Source organism: Astyanax mexicanus, chromosome 10 (assembly GCF_023375975.1).
Source record: "Astyanax mexicanus isolate ESR-SI-001 chromosome 10, AstMex3_surface, whole genome shotgun sequence".
Lineage (NCBI taxonomy): Eukaryota > Metazoa > Chordata > Actinopteri > Characiformes > Acestrorhamphidae > Astyanax > Astyanax mexicanus.
Window position 1 is genome coordinate 28,995,402 of NC_064417.1, and position 21,022 is coordinate 29,016,423.

A 21,022-nucleotide genomic window follows, 5' to 3' on the forward strand; every position below is an offset into this window, starting at 1 on the left:
ACCTTTGCCAAACAACAGGTCTTATATCCATTTTCTTCATGTGTTATACAGTCAGATTTTATTTTGAAATGATTGTGGTATTAATGGCAATGCATGTTTAGATGGTTAGTGTGTTCAGTAAAATACATTTAATTTAGAAATTTATTTAAATGTTTTTTTTTTTTTTTTATTACACTCTTAACCTGAACCATGAATTGCACAAGTGACAAACTTTTTTGCTTTATGGACCAAATGCTGATAAACTGAACTATTGTATGAAAATCTCACTAAGATACATCTATAAATTCAGTTTCTTCTTTCACAGAGCTGTTTTTTAATGAAATTGCATAAAATTATATATTTTTTCTTTAGTTTTTTTTTAAGGAGTGTTTTTATAACTTAATTTATAACTTATGCTGAATAAAATAGTGATATATTACATACTTAATAGATCTATAAATAGATAGTGATTTAAATTAATTAATTCATTAATTTTAACTTGACCAATAAGAAATTAATCTAGACCAAGAGATCTATTGTGGAACATTTTTTATTTATTAAAATACCTTTATTATCACTCTTTGATAAAAAAAGGCAGTTAAAATATTTTTTATCCGTGGACACCACAGGACTGTAAAAAATGATGCTTAGTAATTTTGTTCAGACTTTTTACTGGTTTCAACAAAACCATATATTTCAGCTTTAATAAATCACCAATATAAGCTACATAAATTATAATTTACCTAGAAATGTAAGACACTTAACACTGCAATGTTCTGTTCATTAATGTAAATACATATAAAATCATGATATTCACATACTGACTGATGTAAAAAGATACATATATTTACCTGACAGCCAAAAACGTTCCTTTATAAAAGCTGATTATTTTTAATGCAGATGTTGCCCAGTAATAAATCCCTTCATCATCTTTAGTGGTGTGAGGTATAGTCAGACTGATGTGTTTTTCTGTTCTCTCCAGTTTAATGCTGGAGTTTTGGAAACCTGGGTACAGGATTGTATCCATAGTCCTCCCCTTGAGTGCCATTTCCTGAGGAATCTGTCCCAGTGGCTGTTTATACCAGAGAGCGTCCTCATACTGGTCAGGTAACGTACAGTTCAGAGTAACGGCCTCCCCAGAGCGAACCGAGACCAGCGACTGTCCCTGATAAATATCCACAGCTCCTGCAGAAACTAAACAAAAAAATATATATTATCAGAATTTACTGTCAAAAAAAATACAAGGTTATTTTTAAGGAATGTTATTAGTAAATAATTAAGTACATAAATATTTTCCTCTTTTTAATGTGTAATAGACACTCACATATCTTTATATAGATGCATAAACTGCAGAGAATCCAGACTGAAGTCGTCTTCATGACTAAAGCACTTGAAGCAACTGATATTCTGAACAACACAGTGGAAAGAATTGATTGACAGGCCTGAAGCTGTGAGATGGGCTCACAGCTTATCCACCTCATTGGTTCTCACCAGTCATGAGCTACTTTTCCATTCACCTGTTTGTAACCTTCTCTAAACCCCCTGACTTCTTTTAACCCTTACTGTAACCCTAGTCTTTAACAGTGAAGATTAGAGTACAAAAACATGTTAACAACTAGAACAGACCCATTGAAAAATGGCTTTAAGTAAAGCAGAAATTTTGTTCAATTTGTAAAATAATTAGTGGTTTCAATCAATTAGAAAAAAATATCTGAATAATCACAACAATATTGTATGATTAACTGTGATTAATCATAAAGTTTTTATCGAGGATATTTAAATGTAAATAAAATTTATTTGCATTGAAAAAAATATATAATTCCAAATCAATCGCGTGGGCACATGCCTCCTCTGATACAGTTTGGGAAATTAAACTCGACCACTTTTTGGACAGTCACTGATGCAGCATTACTGGGAAGCCTGGGCGCTTAGTACGGAGTGAATTTTGAGCCAAAAGTTTCACACAAAATTTTAAGAATCAAAAGGTAAAATTGTATGTTGTTAGCTAGTTACCTAGTCAGTGGACTAGTGAGTTACCTAGTCAGTGAACAAGTGAGTTACTTAGTCAGTGGACTAGTGATTTACCTAGTCAGTGGACTAGTGAGTTACCTAGTCAGTGAACTAGGGAGTTACCTAGTCAGTGAACTAGTGAATGACCTAGTCAGTGAACTAGTGAGTTACTTAGTCTGTGAACTAGTGAGGTACCTAGTCAGTGGACTAGTGAGTTACCTAGTCAGTGAACTAGTGAATGACCTAGTGTAAGGGTTGGGGAGCAGTGGCTCTCCAGCCAAGAAGGTTGCAGAACCCAATTGCAGAGCAGTAGATCTCAAAGCAGGTAAACCCAAGAAAAAGGAAAATAATAATAATAATAATTAAAAATATAGACTTGATAATATATATATATATATATATATATATATATATATATATATATATATGATATGATATACAACAATATTATATATGTAATTCTTATTATTTAACCCCACCCCAGAGGCGTTACTCGCCTTTAAAAGCCTCCGCCGAAAGGGGCGGAGCAATGAAAACGGGCGGAGAACGAAAACGGGCAGAAAACAAGTCATGCCTAGCGTGAGTGAGATAGAGTGGGAAAATCGTAAATAAAGCCCGCCGGGAGCGTGCGGCTACCTCTTATGGCGCGAGGTAAAAACTAAAGAGCTTTCAAAGAAAAGCAGAACTGAACTGAGGTGATTGTGGATTTAAACGCTGCTCCACCAGAGAGGGGAGGAACAGCGCGGGAGAGAGAAGGAAAACAAACTGCGTGCCTCGCGCTGCTTTACACACACACACACACACATGAGAGAGAGGGGCGGTGGAGGCGAGCACACCGCTCTCCTCCACCAGACTAGAGAAAGAGAGATGGAGGCTGTGGAGCACACTGCTCTACACAACTACACCAAACTCGAAGGGAAAAAACGGCTCTTGCCATGGATAGGACAGAAGGAAAAGAAAGAGCCGAAGCTCGCTCGGAAAACCGGCATAGATTCGCTCTGTTAGCGTCAAAGATCCAGCGCTGAGTGGCTGGTTGGCGTTGCTTATAAGCTGTTAAAGGCAGGTGTTGATAATTAGCCAATTAACCCTCGGCGCTGGCCTGGCACGCCCTCCGATGCACTGGAGTACACCGCAATCGGGCACAAGCCCTTACACCTAGTCAGTGAACTAGTGAGTTACCTAGTCAGTGAACTACTGAGTTACATAGTCAGTGAACTAGTGAGTTACATAGTCAGTGAACTTGTGAGTTATGTAGTCAGTGAACTAGTGAGTTACCTAGTCAGTGAACTAGTGAGTTACCTAGTCAGTGAACTAGTGAGTTATCTAGTCAGTGAACTAGTGAGTTATCTAGTCAGTGAACTAGTGAGTTATCTAGTCAGTGAACTAGTGAGTTACATAATCAGTGGACTAGTGAGTTACATAGTCAGTGAACTACTGAGTTATGTAGTCAGTGGACTAGTGAGTTACCTGGTCAGTGGACTAGTGAGTTACCTAGTCAGTGAACTAGTTAATGAGCTTGTCACCTACATTGCGCATGAATATTTCGCACACCTTGTTAACGTGAGTTTTTCAATGGAGTGAAACACTTATTTAGAGAATAAATATAACATTAAACAGAACGTTTGTATAAAATTTAATTGTAAAAGTATCTGCTGCTGTTGTGCGCTGGAATCTGTTCACTCCTGTGTTTGGAAGAACACTTGAAACTGGCGGGATGGGCGTGGTCAGTCTCAGACAAGGGTTCAGGGTACCAGCAGTCAGTCCAGAACCAGCTGATCAATGGAGATTCAAGGGGAATGCCTTCTTCTAAGCCCCGCCCACCCATCAAAACTGTGCCAAAACTCAGAAGCAAAAAACTGAAGCAGAAGCAAACGAGAGATTCCAGAACCAAAACAGATAAAAAATAAAAATAAATCCACATAAAATTCACAAAAACAATGACTGACAAAATCCAAACTGAAATATTTTCAAATAACTGCAAAAGTTATAAAGTAACAAAGTATATTTAAAAATACATATTTGCCATATATATTTTTTTTCTTTTTTGAATTTGCAACATACAATTTTTCCTTTTGATTTTAAAATTCACTCCATAGCTTAGAGGAAAGCACCGGATCCCCAGCTCTGATACATCAGCTAAAGCTATATTTACTGTAAATGGCTTTTAGCCAGATTTAACCCTAATTTTCAGTTGTGGCAAGCCTGTTTTATTTAACTTTAGTCTGCAGTTGGAGTGGACTTTCGGAGTAAAAGTCGTGAAGTGAATGATGAGCTGAGACTCGATTTTCAGCCTCAAAATCACATCTGACTTCAGTTGCAGAAAATCAAACAGGAATCTGGTAGTATAAACTCTTCACCAACTCGAGTCTGAACCGACTCCAACAACAGACAATGAAAACTGATCTTTCTGAAGTAACCCTTCATCTATCTATACTAAAAAAAAACATAATGGGTGACATAAAAATAATTAAAGGATTTTTTTTTTCTTAAAAAAATTCTGTTCCATCATATCATATTATATTATTAGCACTACTGCAGCAGCTGGAGTCAGTCCATTACTGCTGCACCATTTGTAACCAGCAAGTGGCTCATTTTAACTCCAATATAAAACTGATAAACCTGTAAAAAAAAAGTTAAACTGCTAGCGGTTAGCCACTAATGCTAATGCTCCAGCTTTAGAGGAAATCTGTAAGTCTAAGCTTACTGTAAATAATCAGAAGCGCTTTACTCACCCAAATTCGTGTTTCAGTAGGAAAATCTGTGTAGATTTTAATCCAGTTCTGTTTGACCTGTCTGACTGTTTTTTTTTTTCTTTTAAAGAATTACAGTTTTATTTACTTACTGTAGCTTAGCCTTACAGGTCTCGCCACCCAGAGTTTAGAAGGAAAACATGGCAACATCGTTCCTACTACTAGTTACTGCATCACATAAAATACCCCTAATAATATAGTTTGCTTTATGTTTGAAAATAGACCAGAAAATAGACGTTTATTTATAGTGTGCCTGATAATCCAGTGCTTCTTATTGTGTGAAAAATATGTGATGAAACCAAGCTAACTTTATATTTTAGAGTAAAGGTAATTAAAATGTCTTTGTTTTTACTATGTTTAGACTTCAGCAAAAATATAAAGGATAAAAAAAACATTATTTTGTGAATTCATTGAAAACAGAGAAATATATTTGGACTCTGCAAATTGTTAAATTCTGGTTGTTTTGTTTTCGGGTCTTTTTCTATATTGATTCCATGTTTAGAAGGCAAATGATTTACTAGTAATACCCCCAACACTACGAGGGTGAGGGCTGATGCAGCCAGTGCACTCTGAGGACCAGTTTACAGATGCCTGTGGTGGGCAGCATTACAAAGGGGTTGATAAAGGGAAAGGGCGCCACCTACTGTTCCCACCCAGAGAGAGCATGGCTGTTCTCTCTCAGACTCTGACGGCTGATGGAGAAGCAGCATGCTTAATCCAAGCAGAGCTCGACCACCCTATCTGCTTAATATTTTGTCAGCCCCCTTAATTTAAAATAAGGCATCTGTGTCCAAGGCCCCACTTACTACACATTAGGTGTCACAGGTCGTGTCAGTTAGTGCCCCACATCAGAAGATGAAAATAAAGTGTTTCTCAGTACAGGAAAAGTGTGAAAACAATCCACAATAGTGAACTGACAGAAACAGCAGTCAGGTCAACCTGTGATCGTTTTTTTCTTGAGGTGGAGACCTTTAATAAATAATAGTTTAATTAACAAATAATAATAATAATTAATAATAGAACCACAATCACAAGAAGATATTTACAGGACTCCACAGCCTTAAAATATAGAATATAGAGATATTTCAATATAGTGATACAATATATAGCTCAATTCAGGGGTTGCCTATGGTTCAATATATCTCAATATATTGTGGAAGTGTACGCAAGGCGATATACTGCATAAGATAACACACTTTCACATTTTTTAAATCATTTTAAATTAGAAAAGTTTTTACTCAAAATGCTTAAAAATACTGCTTCCTAGTTAGTGTGGTTTAAACAGAACACACAACTGCCTGACTTCATTATTTACATGTACACTAATAATTATCTGTATCTGTATTTTTTTGCTTTAAATAAGTAAGTAAAGTAAATAAGTAAAGTAAAGTTTACTTTATTTTTACACAAAATACTGTACAATACTGCCTCCTAGTAGGCGGGGTTTTAACACAACACATTATTTTTCACTTGTAAACTACTAATTAAAAAGTCTGTACAGTATAGCAACAAAAAATATCGTAAAACAATACAGTGCTGATATTTTCATATATCACTATGAAAAGCTTTCCAGCACCACAGTGAGCATGCAAAAATACTTAATCACAATCTTAAACACACCAATAAGTTTCCTACTATTCCATTCCACTTTAAAAAGTAATGCATTAGTTACGTTCAAGTTGGTAAGAACCTCATAGTTTCAGTTCCACCTTAAATGCTGGAGCATATTGACACAATCAATCTAATGTTAGCTTACTGTACATTTTCATTACACCTTAAACAGTGAAGCAGTTACAGGTGTCTAGATGAAACTGCTGCACCTTTTAAGGAATAAACAGGGGTGCATTAACAAATTAGCAAACTCACAAATGATCTTGGCGCTTTTCGTCAAAACAACTTTATGAATAATATAACATTAAGAAAGCCAATAGACAGCCTAAAACCTCCACTAGATAGAGAATGTTTTTGGGGACATGAAGATGGATATATGGATAGATAATGATGATAATATTGTGGCACAAATGTGTTCAACAGGTGTGATTTACCTGTGATTAGTCTCTGTGAATTGTGGTTTAAGCAAGAAGGGAAATATATATATATATTATATATATATATATATATATATAATCAAATGAACAGTGTTGTACATAGTTTAAGAAAAAAATAAATTAGAAACACATTAATGTTCACATTCATATATTTAAATAATCAATGATCATGATTAATAAATGAATGTGTATATATTTAGGAAACACAAAAGGTAAAAGATGTTTTTTATCACAGCATATTTTTTGCAGCTAAGCAGCTCATAATGCTCCAAATAGCTCTTCTAGTGGCTAAACATTACTTTATCAAGCAATCTTTAAAAAAGAAAAAAAAAGAGAGAAAAACCCATGTGACTCCCCCAACCAATCAGCTTCAGCATATTTTCCTTTTAGTGATTTTGGCTCTTTGGTCAGTTACTTTCTTTTCAAGTTTGCTTCAGTGAAGATCTCTGGAGTTTCTTTTACAGAAATGTCTCTGATATGGATTTTCCTTCTGTTTTTCCAGATAATCTGTAAGTGTTTGAATTTCTTACGCTTTATTTTGGTCATTTGTACTTGTTTTATGAGTTTGTGGTTAACTGTGTTTGTTAAAATGTCAGCCACTTTTTTTATTCTTATTTGAGATTTAATTTCTTTAATCTTCCAGATTCTGCTGAAGCTGTGGATTCTAATGAGCCGTCATTTGTCTCAGTTGATTCTGGTAAAACTGTAACTCTTATCTGTAAAGAAGAAAATGCTGGTCAAAGACCTAAGATTTGGGTTTGGTACAGACAAAGAGCGGGACAGGAACCTCAAGAAGTGGTAGTTCAATTAGATAACAAACAACCCACAGTAATATCAGACAGATTCAAAATAAAGGAAAAATTTTCTTTGATGATTAAAAACGCTACTAAAGATGATGAAGGAATGTACTTCTGTGGATCTCTGGAAAATAATAATAATAATAAAATAATACTAAAGTTTTCTAATGGAACATCATTTTTAGCTGTGCAAGGTAAGATTTGTGTGTGTGTGTGTGTGTGTGTAAATTAATTTAAAACATGTACATTAATAAAAAAATATATATGTAAACGCTTCCTGCTTGCTGCTGTTATATGCATATTGTAAATGATATACATATATTACCCATTTATTTCCAGATTATGCATATTTTCTGAGTACTATATTGTAGGTTTATATCTTATGTTAAGTTCTTTCTACATACTCTTTATTCTACTATGTATATTTTTGCACTTCTGTTTTATTTGGATTTCATGTGTGAACTCCATTTGGGTTGCTACTTAATTATCGCATCTTTCTGTATGACCCTTACAGACATAAATCATAATGAAATCCACAAACCATGTCAAGATTTTAATTTCACATTCTATTGTATTTGTAGAATCTCATTGTTTTGTATTTTATCTAACAATCACATATTTAGGCTAAACTCATGTTTATTTATTTTATTGATCAGGTCATCCCCAATTTAACATCTCAGTGATCCAAACTCCAGTCTCAGCATCAGTTCCTTCAGGACAGCGAGTGAATCTGCAGTGCTCCGTCTACCCTGAGAACCAATCAGCAGAACTGAGAGTCTTCTGGTTCAGATCTGCTGCAGGATCATCCTCTCCTGAAATCATCCACACTCATAACTTCAGCAGGAGCAGCCGTCAGTGTGTGTACAACTTCTCCAAGATCATCACCGATGAGAGCGATACTGGAACTTTCTACTGCGCTGTGGCCACCTGTGGGAGGATCATTGTCGGGAATGGAACACCAGTGAACTTGAGTAATTGAATTATTATTGATTATTTATGTAGTGAAGGTAAAATCATAGACTGGAGAATGAATATTAGGGAGGTTTATTGAGTAAAGTTACAGATAATAGTCAGTTGTTGTTAGTTTGCATTGTTTAGTCACATTTACACTATTTATATTCGCTGTTATTTCTCCCAGAGGGGCCTGCAGATCCCACTGTGATCATTCTGGGAGCTGCTGTGGGAGTGTGTGTGGTTGTGATCATCGCTCAGGCCATTGTGTTTTATAAAAGAAGAAACAGCGAACAAAGCAGTGGTGAGTTTCTGGGTTTAGAAGTTTGAGAGCTCTTTTTTAACTTTATTGAATCATAAAATATTTTTTTCCTTTTTTTACTTTAAAATGTGTTTAAAATGGATAAGAACCTGTTTTATTGTAGAAAAATTCAAAAACAATATCACAAAAATGAATAAATACACTGAACATGTAGATAAGAAGTGGAAAACTGTTAAAAAATGTTACTACATTTCCACAAATGTTTTCTTTTTGTTTCCACTTAAAACATTTGTTACAGTGTACAAATAAATAAAAAACAATGTTACACCCAGTCAACAATATATTTTCATGTCTTGCGCCTGCTTCGTCAAAATAGCGAGTTTGGGAATATATCCACACTGATGGGCGTGGAGGTCTGGAAGTGAGTTGTGTTTAGGTAAATATCGGGCATGTTTCTATTATGGTGGTGGGAAATACAGGTGCGCCACTAACTGACTATAAATCTGACAACAGTCAACAGTCACACGTCCATACCTAAAAATAGTTTTTTTCATGTTTTTCATGCCTAAAACTCACCCAGGATTAATTAAGATAATTAGTTCATTCCCTTTGTGTGTTCTGAGCTGCGCAAGACATATTTTTGCGTCCTCATGATACCAAAGACACATCGTCATGCACTAAAAATCAAGCTACGCTGTGCATGCTTGATCTATAGCACATCAGTACATTGTGCATCGTGCAACTGGATTTAAATATATATTTCTAAATCTAACGCTGTTTTATAAATGTCGGGACAAAGCGTGAAAATTGAAAATAGACTGTTCACAGGGTGTAAGATAACAATTCGTATCACCTCAGGTTGCACAGTTTTAAATAATAAATCATATAAGTAAAGCTATCTTTCAGATTTTCTAGAATTAAATAGCTGAATTTAAGAATAAGTAACCTTTTAATTAGAATAATGTGAGATATCAGGTCTGATAGAGATAATTGTAGATGGAAATACAAAATACACAATATTTCTTGATAGTAAAATTACATTCCACACATTCTGAGTGATGGTACTGTATATTCTTTTCCTCTGTAGGAAGATCTACCAACAGTGAGCAGCCGTGGTCTGCAGTACATAACTCAGCCAATCAGGTACATCATGAGAAGTAAATAATTCACTAATTCTCACTAATCTCACACTGTCTTTTCCTTTTATTTAACTCTGCTCTGTGTCTCTGTGTTCCAGCAGGACGGTGAATCTGCTGGAGTGAATTACGCTTCTGTTCAGTTTAAAGATCGTAAAGCTAAAGCGGGCAGAGTGAAGAGGGAACAGTCTGAGGACGTGGTTTACTCTGATGTGAGGAGACACGCTGCTGCTAATAATCGATCACATCGCTAAATAATAATACTACACTCTTTATACATAATCCCAGCTGATGAGTGTAATGTAATACATGCTATTAAATTCAGTAACACTTTACAATATGGGTACATTCATTAACAGTACTTACAAAAGAATGCATCAACTAATTAATAATTAACACTAGTTAAGGAAATATTAATAATTACAAATGTTTTTAACTAATGTCTTAATTCATTATTATTATCAACATTCTTAAGCAATAAAATTTAGCATTGATTTATAATGTCTAAACTAGTTTTCACTAATAATTATTTGAAAAATGACTATGGTGTAAGTGCTGTCATTTGTGACTCTTATTGTAAAGTGTTACTTTAAATTCTATATTCACCAACATTCTATAATGTTGAAAATTGATTTCCATTTATCAACAAAGTGATTCTATTGTAGAAAAGTATTATTATTATTATTATTATTATTATTATTATTATTATTATTATTAATAATAATAATAATAATAATAAATAAATGGTAACAATAACTGTTAATATACAGAGATTAACTATAGTACAGGATTTTTTTATATTTTATTCGGAAGTCAGTATTAGTTTTTTTGTGTCCACTGATTTATGTTTTCTTTATTTTCTGTTTTAAATAAATATTTATTTCAATTTTAATGATAATTGAAAATTAAAACTATCTAATTTAAATTGTGGAAAATCTGTAAAATAAGATTAATAGAGATAATCTGCAATGTTTACTTGCTATTTTAATTGCTCTTTTTCTTAACTTTTTTCATTATTTTTTCAGGCAATAAGTGCCATGTTTTTGTTTAATAAAGATATGTTTAAATACCATATTTCACAATAATAAAATACGTATTACAAATGTAACGTATTACAAATGTATTTGTTGCATAATTGTAATAAAGCTTTATTTAAATTGATTGCGGTATAATTGATTATTTTATCTAACACTGTTACTTAGAGTGTGAATTTGGATTAACTGCTGAATGTCAATGAAATAAGACTTTCAAAGTTTATGAACACACTCTACAGAGGTTCTTTGAGTATGCTGTTAAAAGAAATAAGAACGAAAATTGAATTAAAATGCTATAGATTAAAATAGAAATGTATGTTTGGTTGCCCCAATCAATTAACAAATCATTAAATCAATAAACAAAAGAAAATTACAGATATACATTTTAAATCAGTTGTATCTCTTAAACATAAAAAATGTTCTATGGGGTAAAATAACATCAGGACTATTTTTTTAGACATTAATTACATTGTATTAATTATATAAATTGTAGTCTAATTTATGATATAGCCTAACACTTGAACAAAATGTTTTTTGTCTATACATAAATGTTTATTTTTCTTTCAGAAAAAAAAAAAGAATTCATGTGTTCATTTGTCACAGAGATGAGGGAGGGGGCTTTTATTATATTTCTATCCAGAACAAAGAGCTTCTGATCACCAAATATGGTTTGAAGGAAGCTGAGGAGAAAAAAAAACTTTTCCAGCCAATCAGCTTCAACCAAGACAGTTCAGTGGTTAACTCAGTCACTTCTTTACTTAAATGCTCTCCTCCAGGCTGTACTGGCTTCAGTTTTTACACCATGGCTCTACAAAGGACTGGAATTATCATGCTATTTCTTTACAACATCTGTGAGTTTCATTATATCATTATTTTATTGTTTTATAATGTTATTTTTATTATGGTTATGGTTTGAGCAACATTATATAATATCCACATTTCTTAAACAATATTTATTTAAAAAAAAACTTATTTTATTTTATTTTGCATAATATTAAATATATATATATATATATATATATATATATATATATATATATATATATATATATAAATAAATAAATATATATATATATATATATATATATATATATATATATATATATATATATATATATATATATATTTATATATATATATAACATGCTAGATTTAAAACTGTTCTGAACATTGACATTTAGACATTGAAAGATAATGTAACGTACTGTTATGGTTCATCAACTGGACTTTGAAGAGTCACTGTTCTTCCTAACCTTCATGTCAGTAGTGCACACTTTACTGACAGACTTTGTTTAAACTTTATTTTACAGGTTCTTCTCAAGCAGCTCTAAATCCACAGCCGCTGGTTCTCTCAGTTGAACTTGGAAAAGCTGCTACTCTCCACTGTTCACTTGGAAACCAGTCCAGAGCAGAGGTTAGGATGTGGTACAAGCAGAGACTGGAGCATTCTCCACTGGAAGTGGCTTTTAGGTTAACAAGCGCGGAATCAGAAATATCTCAGCCAAGATTTAAAGTGCAGAAAGATACGACAGGCTTTGCTCTCACTATTGAAAATGTTGTAAAAGAAGATGAGGGGATGTACTTCTGTGGAACCGGTGAAGGAAAAACACTGAAATTTTCAAACAGCACATTCTTAACTGCGACAGGTAATCACTCCACTTGTTTATTGGCTTCAAGTTCATATTATTTGACAAATCCAAATTATGTGCCAATGTATCTTATTGTTTGATGTCAGACTTGGGTACACTCTTTTGATGGACCTGAAGGATCATGATGTATGGTGAATTAACGATGATTGGGACAATCAAATATCAAATGGGACAGTTTAGCTATACAAACATTATATTTAAAAAATGTTTGCTTAGGCCTAGCTGTGAAACTACAAAACCAAATTTGTATTCTGTTCGATTATGCTTCAATCTCACCAGTGCTCCTTCTTTTAGCCATCAGAAGTCATCAGCCAACTATTACACAAGTTTATATAGCGTTTTGTATTTGGTGCTTGCTATGTTCTGTACTAAACAAACTCACGGGTATATAATTATGTAGAGACAAAAGGAATGCTACAGGTGATCCTCACTAAAATAATGGTAATGTAAGCTTTTGAAGAAATGCAAATGTGTGCCTCTGAAAGGCCTCTAAAAACTGGTATTTGTAAAAATAACTTACATACTTCTACAGGATAGCATGGTCTCTTCGTAGAGATGGTAAAGTTATTATGTTGATTGAATTTATTTACTCAACAGAATAACTTTATTATTTAAAGGTCACCTAAAGGCCCAGCTCTTTAACAGCACTGGATAAAGCACAAATATTGGTTAAAGCTTTGGTTGCACTTACTATGTCTTGTTCTTGTTCTTCTACATAGAATTGATATGTATATATTAGTAATATCTATGCTATATCTTTGTCAGATCTATGTGAAAAGTGTGTGTGGCAAGCAATATGGTTACTGTGTGGCTAAATTCTGGCACTATCAGAGCTCAAAAGTATCTAGAATTTGGGGTCTGTCAGGAGTATCTTTGGATAATCTGAGTAAAGACTTTTGCACTGTTGAAAGTTACTATTTCCACTCATAGTTTCTTGCTGATTTAACTAGAACAGTATTACTGCTCAGACTATTGTTTTTTTAAGGTTCAATCAGTATTAAAAAATAGCCATTTAAAATGTATTAAGTGGACTGTGTAGAGTGTATAATACATTTCCTTATTCTGACACTGATGACACTATATTTACAGATCATTCCAACATCTCAGTTCTCCAGACTCCAGCACTGCAGTCGGTTCCTCCAGGAGAAGCAGTGAATCTTCAGTGTACGGTTCTCTCTGAGATCAGATCAGCAGAACTGAGAGTGTTCTGGATCAGATCTGCTGCAGGATCATCCTTTCCTGAAATCATCTTCACTCATCACAACAGCAGCAGCAGCAACAGCAGCAGCCGTCAGTGTGAGATCAGCTCTTCTAAACACAGCAGTGTGTACAACTTCTCCACCAACATCCCCAACAACCACCATGCTGCAACTTACTACTGCGCTGTGGAGACCTGTGGGAGGATCATTATCGGGAACGGGACAACAGTATGCCTAAGTAAGATTTTTTTTTGTATTTTAAGCATTCTATTAAAGCTTCATTAAATTGGCAAAAAAAACATAAAAACATTATGTTCTATTTTGTTGCGATATTTTTGGATTTCGTATAAAGACAATAGGCCAATATGTCAAAATCATTTTGAGTGGTGGACGGTAACAAAGCAACAAATTATTAATTTGTTTTAAAACTGCAATTAAGTATATTTATTATTGTATCTTTACTTTTATCTGGTATCTAAAGTATTCCAAATTTCTATTTAAAATTTTACTTTAACTTAAATATCCTGAAATATCTCAACATATCTCAAATATTCTACCTTTTACCCCACAACTTTATACAGAATATGCCATTTTCTTTGACTTATTCACATAATTTGAAAAAGCTCAAAGCAAGCTCACCATTTAGGGTACACTTAATTAGCATCCAGTTAGTTTTGGACTTGTTTTGACCTGTTAGTTATACTATAACAATCCAGTGCAAATGTACAGTTCAGTATCAGTGCAACAGTATAAAATTTCACCACAATTTTGGTATAGTTAACAGAAATACATTTTGTAGTATTTTTACTTAATTATGACACTTAAGTACGTATTAATGTGATCACATTTGTACAAGTCACTATCTACTTTTACTGGAGTAATACTGTATTGTACCTTGGGTATCTCTACTGTTCTGCTTCACCAGTCTTACACTCTGCTTTTTGATAACTTTTTGCCACTACTGGTGCAAAACTTTAAGCAGTTCAGCTTGATTTGGTGGCTTGTGGTCATCTATCTTCCTCTTGATTATATTCCAGAGGTTTTCAGTTTGGTAAAATCAAAGAAACTCATCATTTTTAAGTGGTATCTTATTTTTTTAAGAGCTGTATGTAATTAATATCAATTTGTGTGCAAATTATGCTCCTTTTTTCCAGAACCCTCTGTTCAAGGTGATTATTCTGTTCTGGTTGTGATCCTCAGTCTGGCTCTGGGTTTGAGTTTATTCTGGAACATCACTCTGACCTTCTGGAGCTGGAGGAGAGGGATCTGCAGTGGTGAGTTTACTCAGATGCAAAGAAAGGTCTTTAGTTTTCTTGTGTTGCTCAACCTCTAACAGATGTTCTCTCATTGTATTTTTTAAGGTAAAACATATACATCTGTTCTTCTTCCAGAGGTTCTACAAGATCTGGTATGTACCTGTTCTGCTCAGACTGTGGGCAACAACATACAAAGTATACATAACCAAGTTATTATTTTAAATGGTTTGTTTCGTATCAATATATAATCTGCATGGTAGTAATGAGTTTTTATATGCCCATACATATATACCATTAGTCTGCCATGGACTAAGACCACACACAACATTGTAATGATTAAATATTTTAATATTAAATAATTATTATAAACTATAGTTACTGAATATGTTACTGAACTATATTAATTACTGTAGAATATGTATAAGAATTTTCAGGGTTGAGCAGGTAAAGCACTACTACCTTATAAAAGGCCTCATTAAAATAAGAAATCTAAACGTTAGATCTAACAACATTTTCACACCTTTTAGAAGACTGGGGTGTGAAAGTCTCACTCACACTGCACTGCTGCCCTTGTGGGTCTGATGTCAGCTTCCTGGCACAGATGTACACTGAGATACATTCTGAGAAGCATTCTCAAAAATGTGATTAACAGTCTGATACTTTGGTGAGGTCAATTATATTTTCACTTAACTATATATTTACACAAAACTATACAATTGGTTAAATAAGGGTGATTTTGACAGCTTTTGATTATATATTCCAAACTTACAGCAAAGTAATTCCAAACTCACCCCAAACTCATTCCAAACTTATCCCAAACTCATTCTAAATGTATCCTAAACTTATCCCAAACTCATTCCAAACTTATCCCAAACTCATTCTAAATGTATCCTAAACTTATCCCAAACTCATTCCAAACTTAGCCCAAAGCCACCCCAAACTTACCGGAAAGTCAACCCCAACTCATCCACAAACTCATCACACGAAACTATCCCAAAACTTATTCAAGACTAATCCCAAACTTATTCCAAACTCATCCCAAATGTATTTTAAACTGAAGAACATCTCATCCAAAACTCATCCTAAACTCATCCCAAACGTATCAAAACTCATCCCAAACTTATTCCAAGCTGATACACAACTCACCCCCAAAATCATTGACCAAATCACAATATATTAAAATTGAAACCCAACTCATTTGAAACTAGTCCCAAACCCATGCCAACTGTATTCAAGACTAATCCCAAACTTATTCCAAATTCACTCAAAACTCATTCCAAGTTTATTTTAAACTGAAAAACAACTCATCCAAAACTCACCCCAAACCTCTCAAAACTCATCCCAAACTCATTCCAAACTTATCAAAACTCATCCCAAATATATATATAAAGGCTGGTTAAGAAGTATTATAGGTCCTGTTTATAATTTTATTACTGCAGTTATATGACCCCCTACCTTATTTTAGCTACTTTCTTTTTTTCTGCAGGATGATGATGATGAAGAGTTTGACTTTTCTGATTTACATTTCTCTGATAAGATGAAGAGAAGAGTGTTGAAGGAAAACATTTTCAGCAAAGTCAGATTTACTGGTTTTAATTTCAATAAACTAACACGGTAAAACTGTATCATGCAGAGTACAGAGTTACTGCAGTGATGTAGAGTGCCCTTGTTCCTTATGAGATTTCGTTATATATTTTTGTTGTATATTTTCTTGTAATTTCTTTAATTATTTTTTTTTCTGTAATGTTACAATTAACCACTGATTTTAATCAGTTCCACATAAAAAAAATGTGAAAATGTCATATTAAACTTTTTTTTGTTATTTTTGCTGTTTTGCTGTTGTTTGTCCTGGTTTAGAGCCCATATAGCATAAAGGAAGAAGCTCTTCCTCGTCCTCTCTGTGTTGGTCTTCAGGGAGCAAAAAGAGGCACTTCCTTTTTAGTAAAAAGGAAAATTCTTGCATAACACTTTACAAAACAGGTCACAAAAAACAGTATTTATAACAGATACAATACAGTTAAACGTTAAATGTTGAAGTAATGTTTCATCTAATAATTAGTTCTTACTAATTAAAACATTATGAAACATAACTGAAACTTAATGCTTAAGAACCATTAGTTAGACAACAGTATTGACTGATAATAACTAACTGCTTTTCCCAAGTCAGGCTGTAATGTTTCCTGTGTGTTCTTCTGTGAGTTTAAGGTTTGTTTAATGTTATACTAAGTTTTAATGCAAGTAATTAGATATTGTCTTACTTATTTGCTTAAAATATGCTGCTTGTTATGCAAAGGTCAAAAGGTCAATTAATTGAAGTTTGGGAGCTCTCTGTGACTATGACAGTCTACAAAACTCAACATGTTTTACAACAAGAATGAAATTATTACTAAATGTTAAACTGGCAATCCTGGCTCTGACAAATACTCATTGTGTCTAAAAGTATTAACAGGCTAATGCATATTTTTAAATAAAACTTAAAATCTATCCCTATCCAGCCGCAGCAATAATACATTAATTTGACAGTTGAAGAGAGAATAGATTTTTAATTTTAGAAACAATTGTATTATGTTGTTTGAAATAGTCTATACATACCAGTAGAAACAAATGAATCAAATTCTCTGATAATAAAACATTAATTATTTTTGGGGATTTTAACAGGCCTGTAAAACACTAGTAAAAACTTAGTCCTATATTTTTTTTTGGATTGACTGAAGCATTCAGATTAAAGTAAATGATCAAATGACGTACTTGTCGTCTACCTACCTCTCTAACTGAGCTGCGTTCTGTCAGTATATCAGAGAAAGATACACAATTATTTAAAGGTTAGATAAAACAAAAGAAAAAACAAAATCCTCACTCCAGCCTAATTTCTCATTTTTAAGTACATTTTAATTCGTATTCGTACATGGAAATTAGTTATAGATATATTACACTATTAGATATATACTATATTGATTTTTTAAATTTATGTAATTTAGTTGTTTTCTGGCTTATCAGAAAATTTATTTATAATGCTAAACCTATTTAAAAGAAGGTCACGTGACTTCTGATTAAAATCTTGTTGCAAGAAAAAAAGCAAAAAACTACTGCATATCCAGCCAATCAGATTCAGCTCCAGTCTCCACCCAACTTATACACTGTGAGTGTTCTCTAAACTGCTTCCTTTCCATCAGTTTACCTCCAACCAGAATGGCTTGTCTTATGAAGACGGCTCCATCATGTATTCTCATTGTCCTTTTCTACATAATGAGTAAGTGTATAAAGCTTTTTTTCTATTTACAGTTTTTTATCAGCTTTAAATGTAGATATTAAATTTAAATAATTTAAAATGAATGGTAAACACTTTATTTAAAGGGTACCTATGTATGGGGATTTTTATATCAAATTAATTTCATATAAGCATTGCATAATGTATTTACAAAGCAATAAAAGTGACACTTGAATATTAATCTAACTATTCAATAACACTCTCAACGTGACATAAGACGTTTTAGTAAACAAATTAGATTGTGTTGACATAAAATGCTTTAAATATATTGAGCATCATATTTTAAAATGAATAGATATAACAGCATTATAAATACAATAAATGGACCCTAGTTATATCACTTTAGCTTGATTTCTTCAGAAGCTAAAAAAAAAATGCATTCTGACACTGCTGAAAGGACCAGGACTTCATTAAAAAATACAAGTAAAGCGCTTTAAATATATCTACATACTGTACATCTGAATATAAAAGTAGAATTATATTATATTATATTCTATTATATTCAACATTTATATTATATGTCACTTTGGTACAATGTAAGCACTGTTTGGTTTTATAAAATGCCATATGCCATTTTAAGAGTAGTCTTAAAATCTAAAAAGAAAAACAAGTGTTTCTTTATAAATATGTTATTTAATGTGGTATTAAGCCCCTATGTAGCTATGCTTCAGATAAATTGTTACCATTTTAATTGTAGAAATGCCCTTCTACTTTTTCTTATTGGAATTTATATCAGCTCTATTTTATTTTATAGGTTCTGCTCAAGCTGTGGAAGATCTAAAAAGAGACTTTATATCGGCTCAGTCTGATAAACCTGTTACTCTTGACTGTAAACTTGAACATCAGACTGTTAAGGAGAATCAGTTTTGGTACAAACAAATATCGGGACAGGAACCGCAGGAAGTGGCATTAAAACTGAAAGATAAAGACAAAGGCAGTCTTTCACCTGGGTTTGATAAATCAGGATTCAAACTACACAACAATTTTTCTTTAACTATTGAACAACCTAATAAAACTCATGAAGGAATGTACTTCTGTGGAGGAGGAGGAGATAGAAACAGCATTAAGTTTTCTAAAGGAACATTTGTAGCTGTAAAAGGTAATGACATACTATTTCTTCTAGTATTTTTATTTTCTTTCTTCTATTGCTTCTGTAGGACACATCATTTCTGTTAATACATAAAATTGCACAATTTCTCACACTATACAGTTAAAATCAGCTACATTATTTCATAATTTAATAATTAATTAAATAATTGTACAGCACTGGTAACAGACTGGTACATGAAGCTAGTTTAACACACTGAGTTGGCCGTGTCTAAATGTTGTCTTTATTATATTGATCAGATCATTCGCAGTCAGAAATCTCAGTGCTGCAGAGTCCAGCGTTCCAGACCCTTTCTCCAGGAGAAGCAGTGAATCTTCAGTGCACGGTCCAGCCTAACAACCAACCAGCAGATCAGCAAGTGTTCTGGTTCAGATCTTCTGCAGGACGATCTTTTCCTGAAATCATCTTCACTCATCACAGCAGCAGCAGCAGCAGCAGCAGCAGCAGCAGCAATCGTCAGTGTGAGATCAGCTCTTCTAAAGACAGCTGTGTGTTCAACTTCACCAAGAACATCTTCAACACCACTGATACTGGAACTTACTACTGCGCTGTGGCGAGCTGTGGGAGGATCATTATTGGAGATGGAACTCCAGTAGACTTCAGTAAGCTCTATTTTTTCATATAAAACCTATTTGGGTTAATATATATATATATACATATGTGCACTATTTGTATTATTTATATAGACTGTATTCGAGATTGTAGGTTTGTAGATCTGCCATCAGACATTGAAAAGACAATGGTAAAAAAAAAAAAAACCTCTCACACCTTCTGAAGACATGGGGGTGTGAACCGCACCAGATACACTGCAGCTAGCTTTACTTAGTAACACGTCATCAGTGTATATCTCAATACAGATGTACAAAGAGATAAAATATCAGTCTATATTATTGCTGTGTTTTGAAAAGAACTTGTAGATATGTTATATATCACCATCCAGGGGTTCCGATTTAACATATTGCATTATATTACCATACTTTAAGCAGGACAATACAAATGCACAGTATATCTGTGTGTGTACTATTTGCATTATGTATATAAATGTTTTATTTGAGCTGCAATCACATAATAAAAAGTAAGTAATTTGTTAAACAGTTACTGCTTATGAATATTAATTTGTAGTATTTTTGATGATTGGTGTTTTGTAGAGAAGCCTGTGGATCCTGTTCTTGTTCTTGTGATGTTTCTGGGAGCAGCGCTGGGACTGTGTGTGGTGGTGATCTCAGCTCTACTCTGTAAAAGAAGAAACTGTGAACACTGCAGATGTAAGTGTTTCTTTTATGCTTAGTATGTGTATAACGTATACGTTCTGTGTTTATCTGTGTGTTCATTTACAGTAATTTAAATCACGTAGTTTGATCTGGGTTTAATCTATTTATTTGAGGTAAACAATTGCAGTTTAATTGACGAGTCATACTTTAGGTTCACTGGATGAAGCATTTTGTTTTACAGAAATGTGGTTTACAGTAATAAACTTCATTTCTAATGCACTATGTTGTGTAACAGGCTTTAGCTATAAAGCTTATAGCACACATTTAAATATTATAATTAATAAAATTATATTATAAAACATGT

The 21,022-nt window shown here is 33.3% G+C and overlaps 1 protein-coding gene and 1 long non-coding RNA gene across 7 annotated transcripts in view; both read left to right on the forward strand.

The window, feature by feature from the left end:
• LOC111197366 (uncharacterized) overlaps nucleotides 1-21,022 on the forward strand; it is a 125,185-nt gene that overhangs the window by 86,690 nt on the left and 17,473 nt on the right. Inside the window, exons 4-6 of one of the 6 annotated variants that reach the window (XM_049484290.1) lie at nucleotides 14,970-15,089; nucleotides 15,177-15,223; nucleotides 16,558-16,919. The exons of 3 other annotated variants lie outside the window; for them this stretch is intronic. In XM_049484290.1, the coding sequence (XP_049340247.1) occupies nucleotides 14,970-15,089; nucleotides 15,177-15,223; nucleotides 16,558-16,689 (299 nt within the window). In that variant the 3' untranslated portion in view covers nucleotides 16,690-16,919. Of the gene's footprint in view, nucleotides 1-14,969; nucleotides 15,090-15,176; nucleotides 15,224-16,557; nucleotides 16,920-21,022 lie in introns of those variants that run through there. 2 more of the 6 variants (XM_049484289.1, XM_049484293.1) reach the window with 2 other exon arrangements.
• LOC125804792 (uncharacterized) lies at nucleotides 8,235-9,920 on the forward strand. Its single transcript, XR_007440970.1, has 3 exons — nucleotides 8,235-8,555; nucleotides 8,723-8,839; nucleotides 9,885-9,920. It is a non-coding gene; the product is annotated as an uncharacterized LOC125804792 (long non-coding RNA).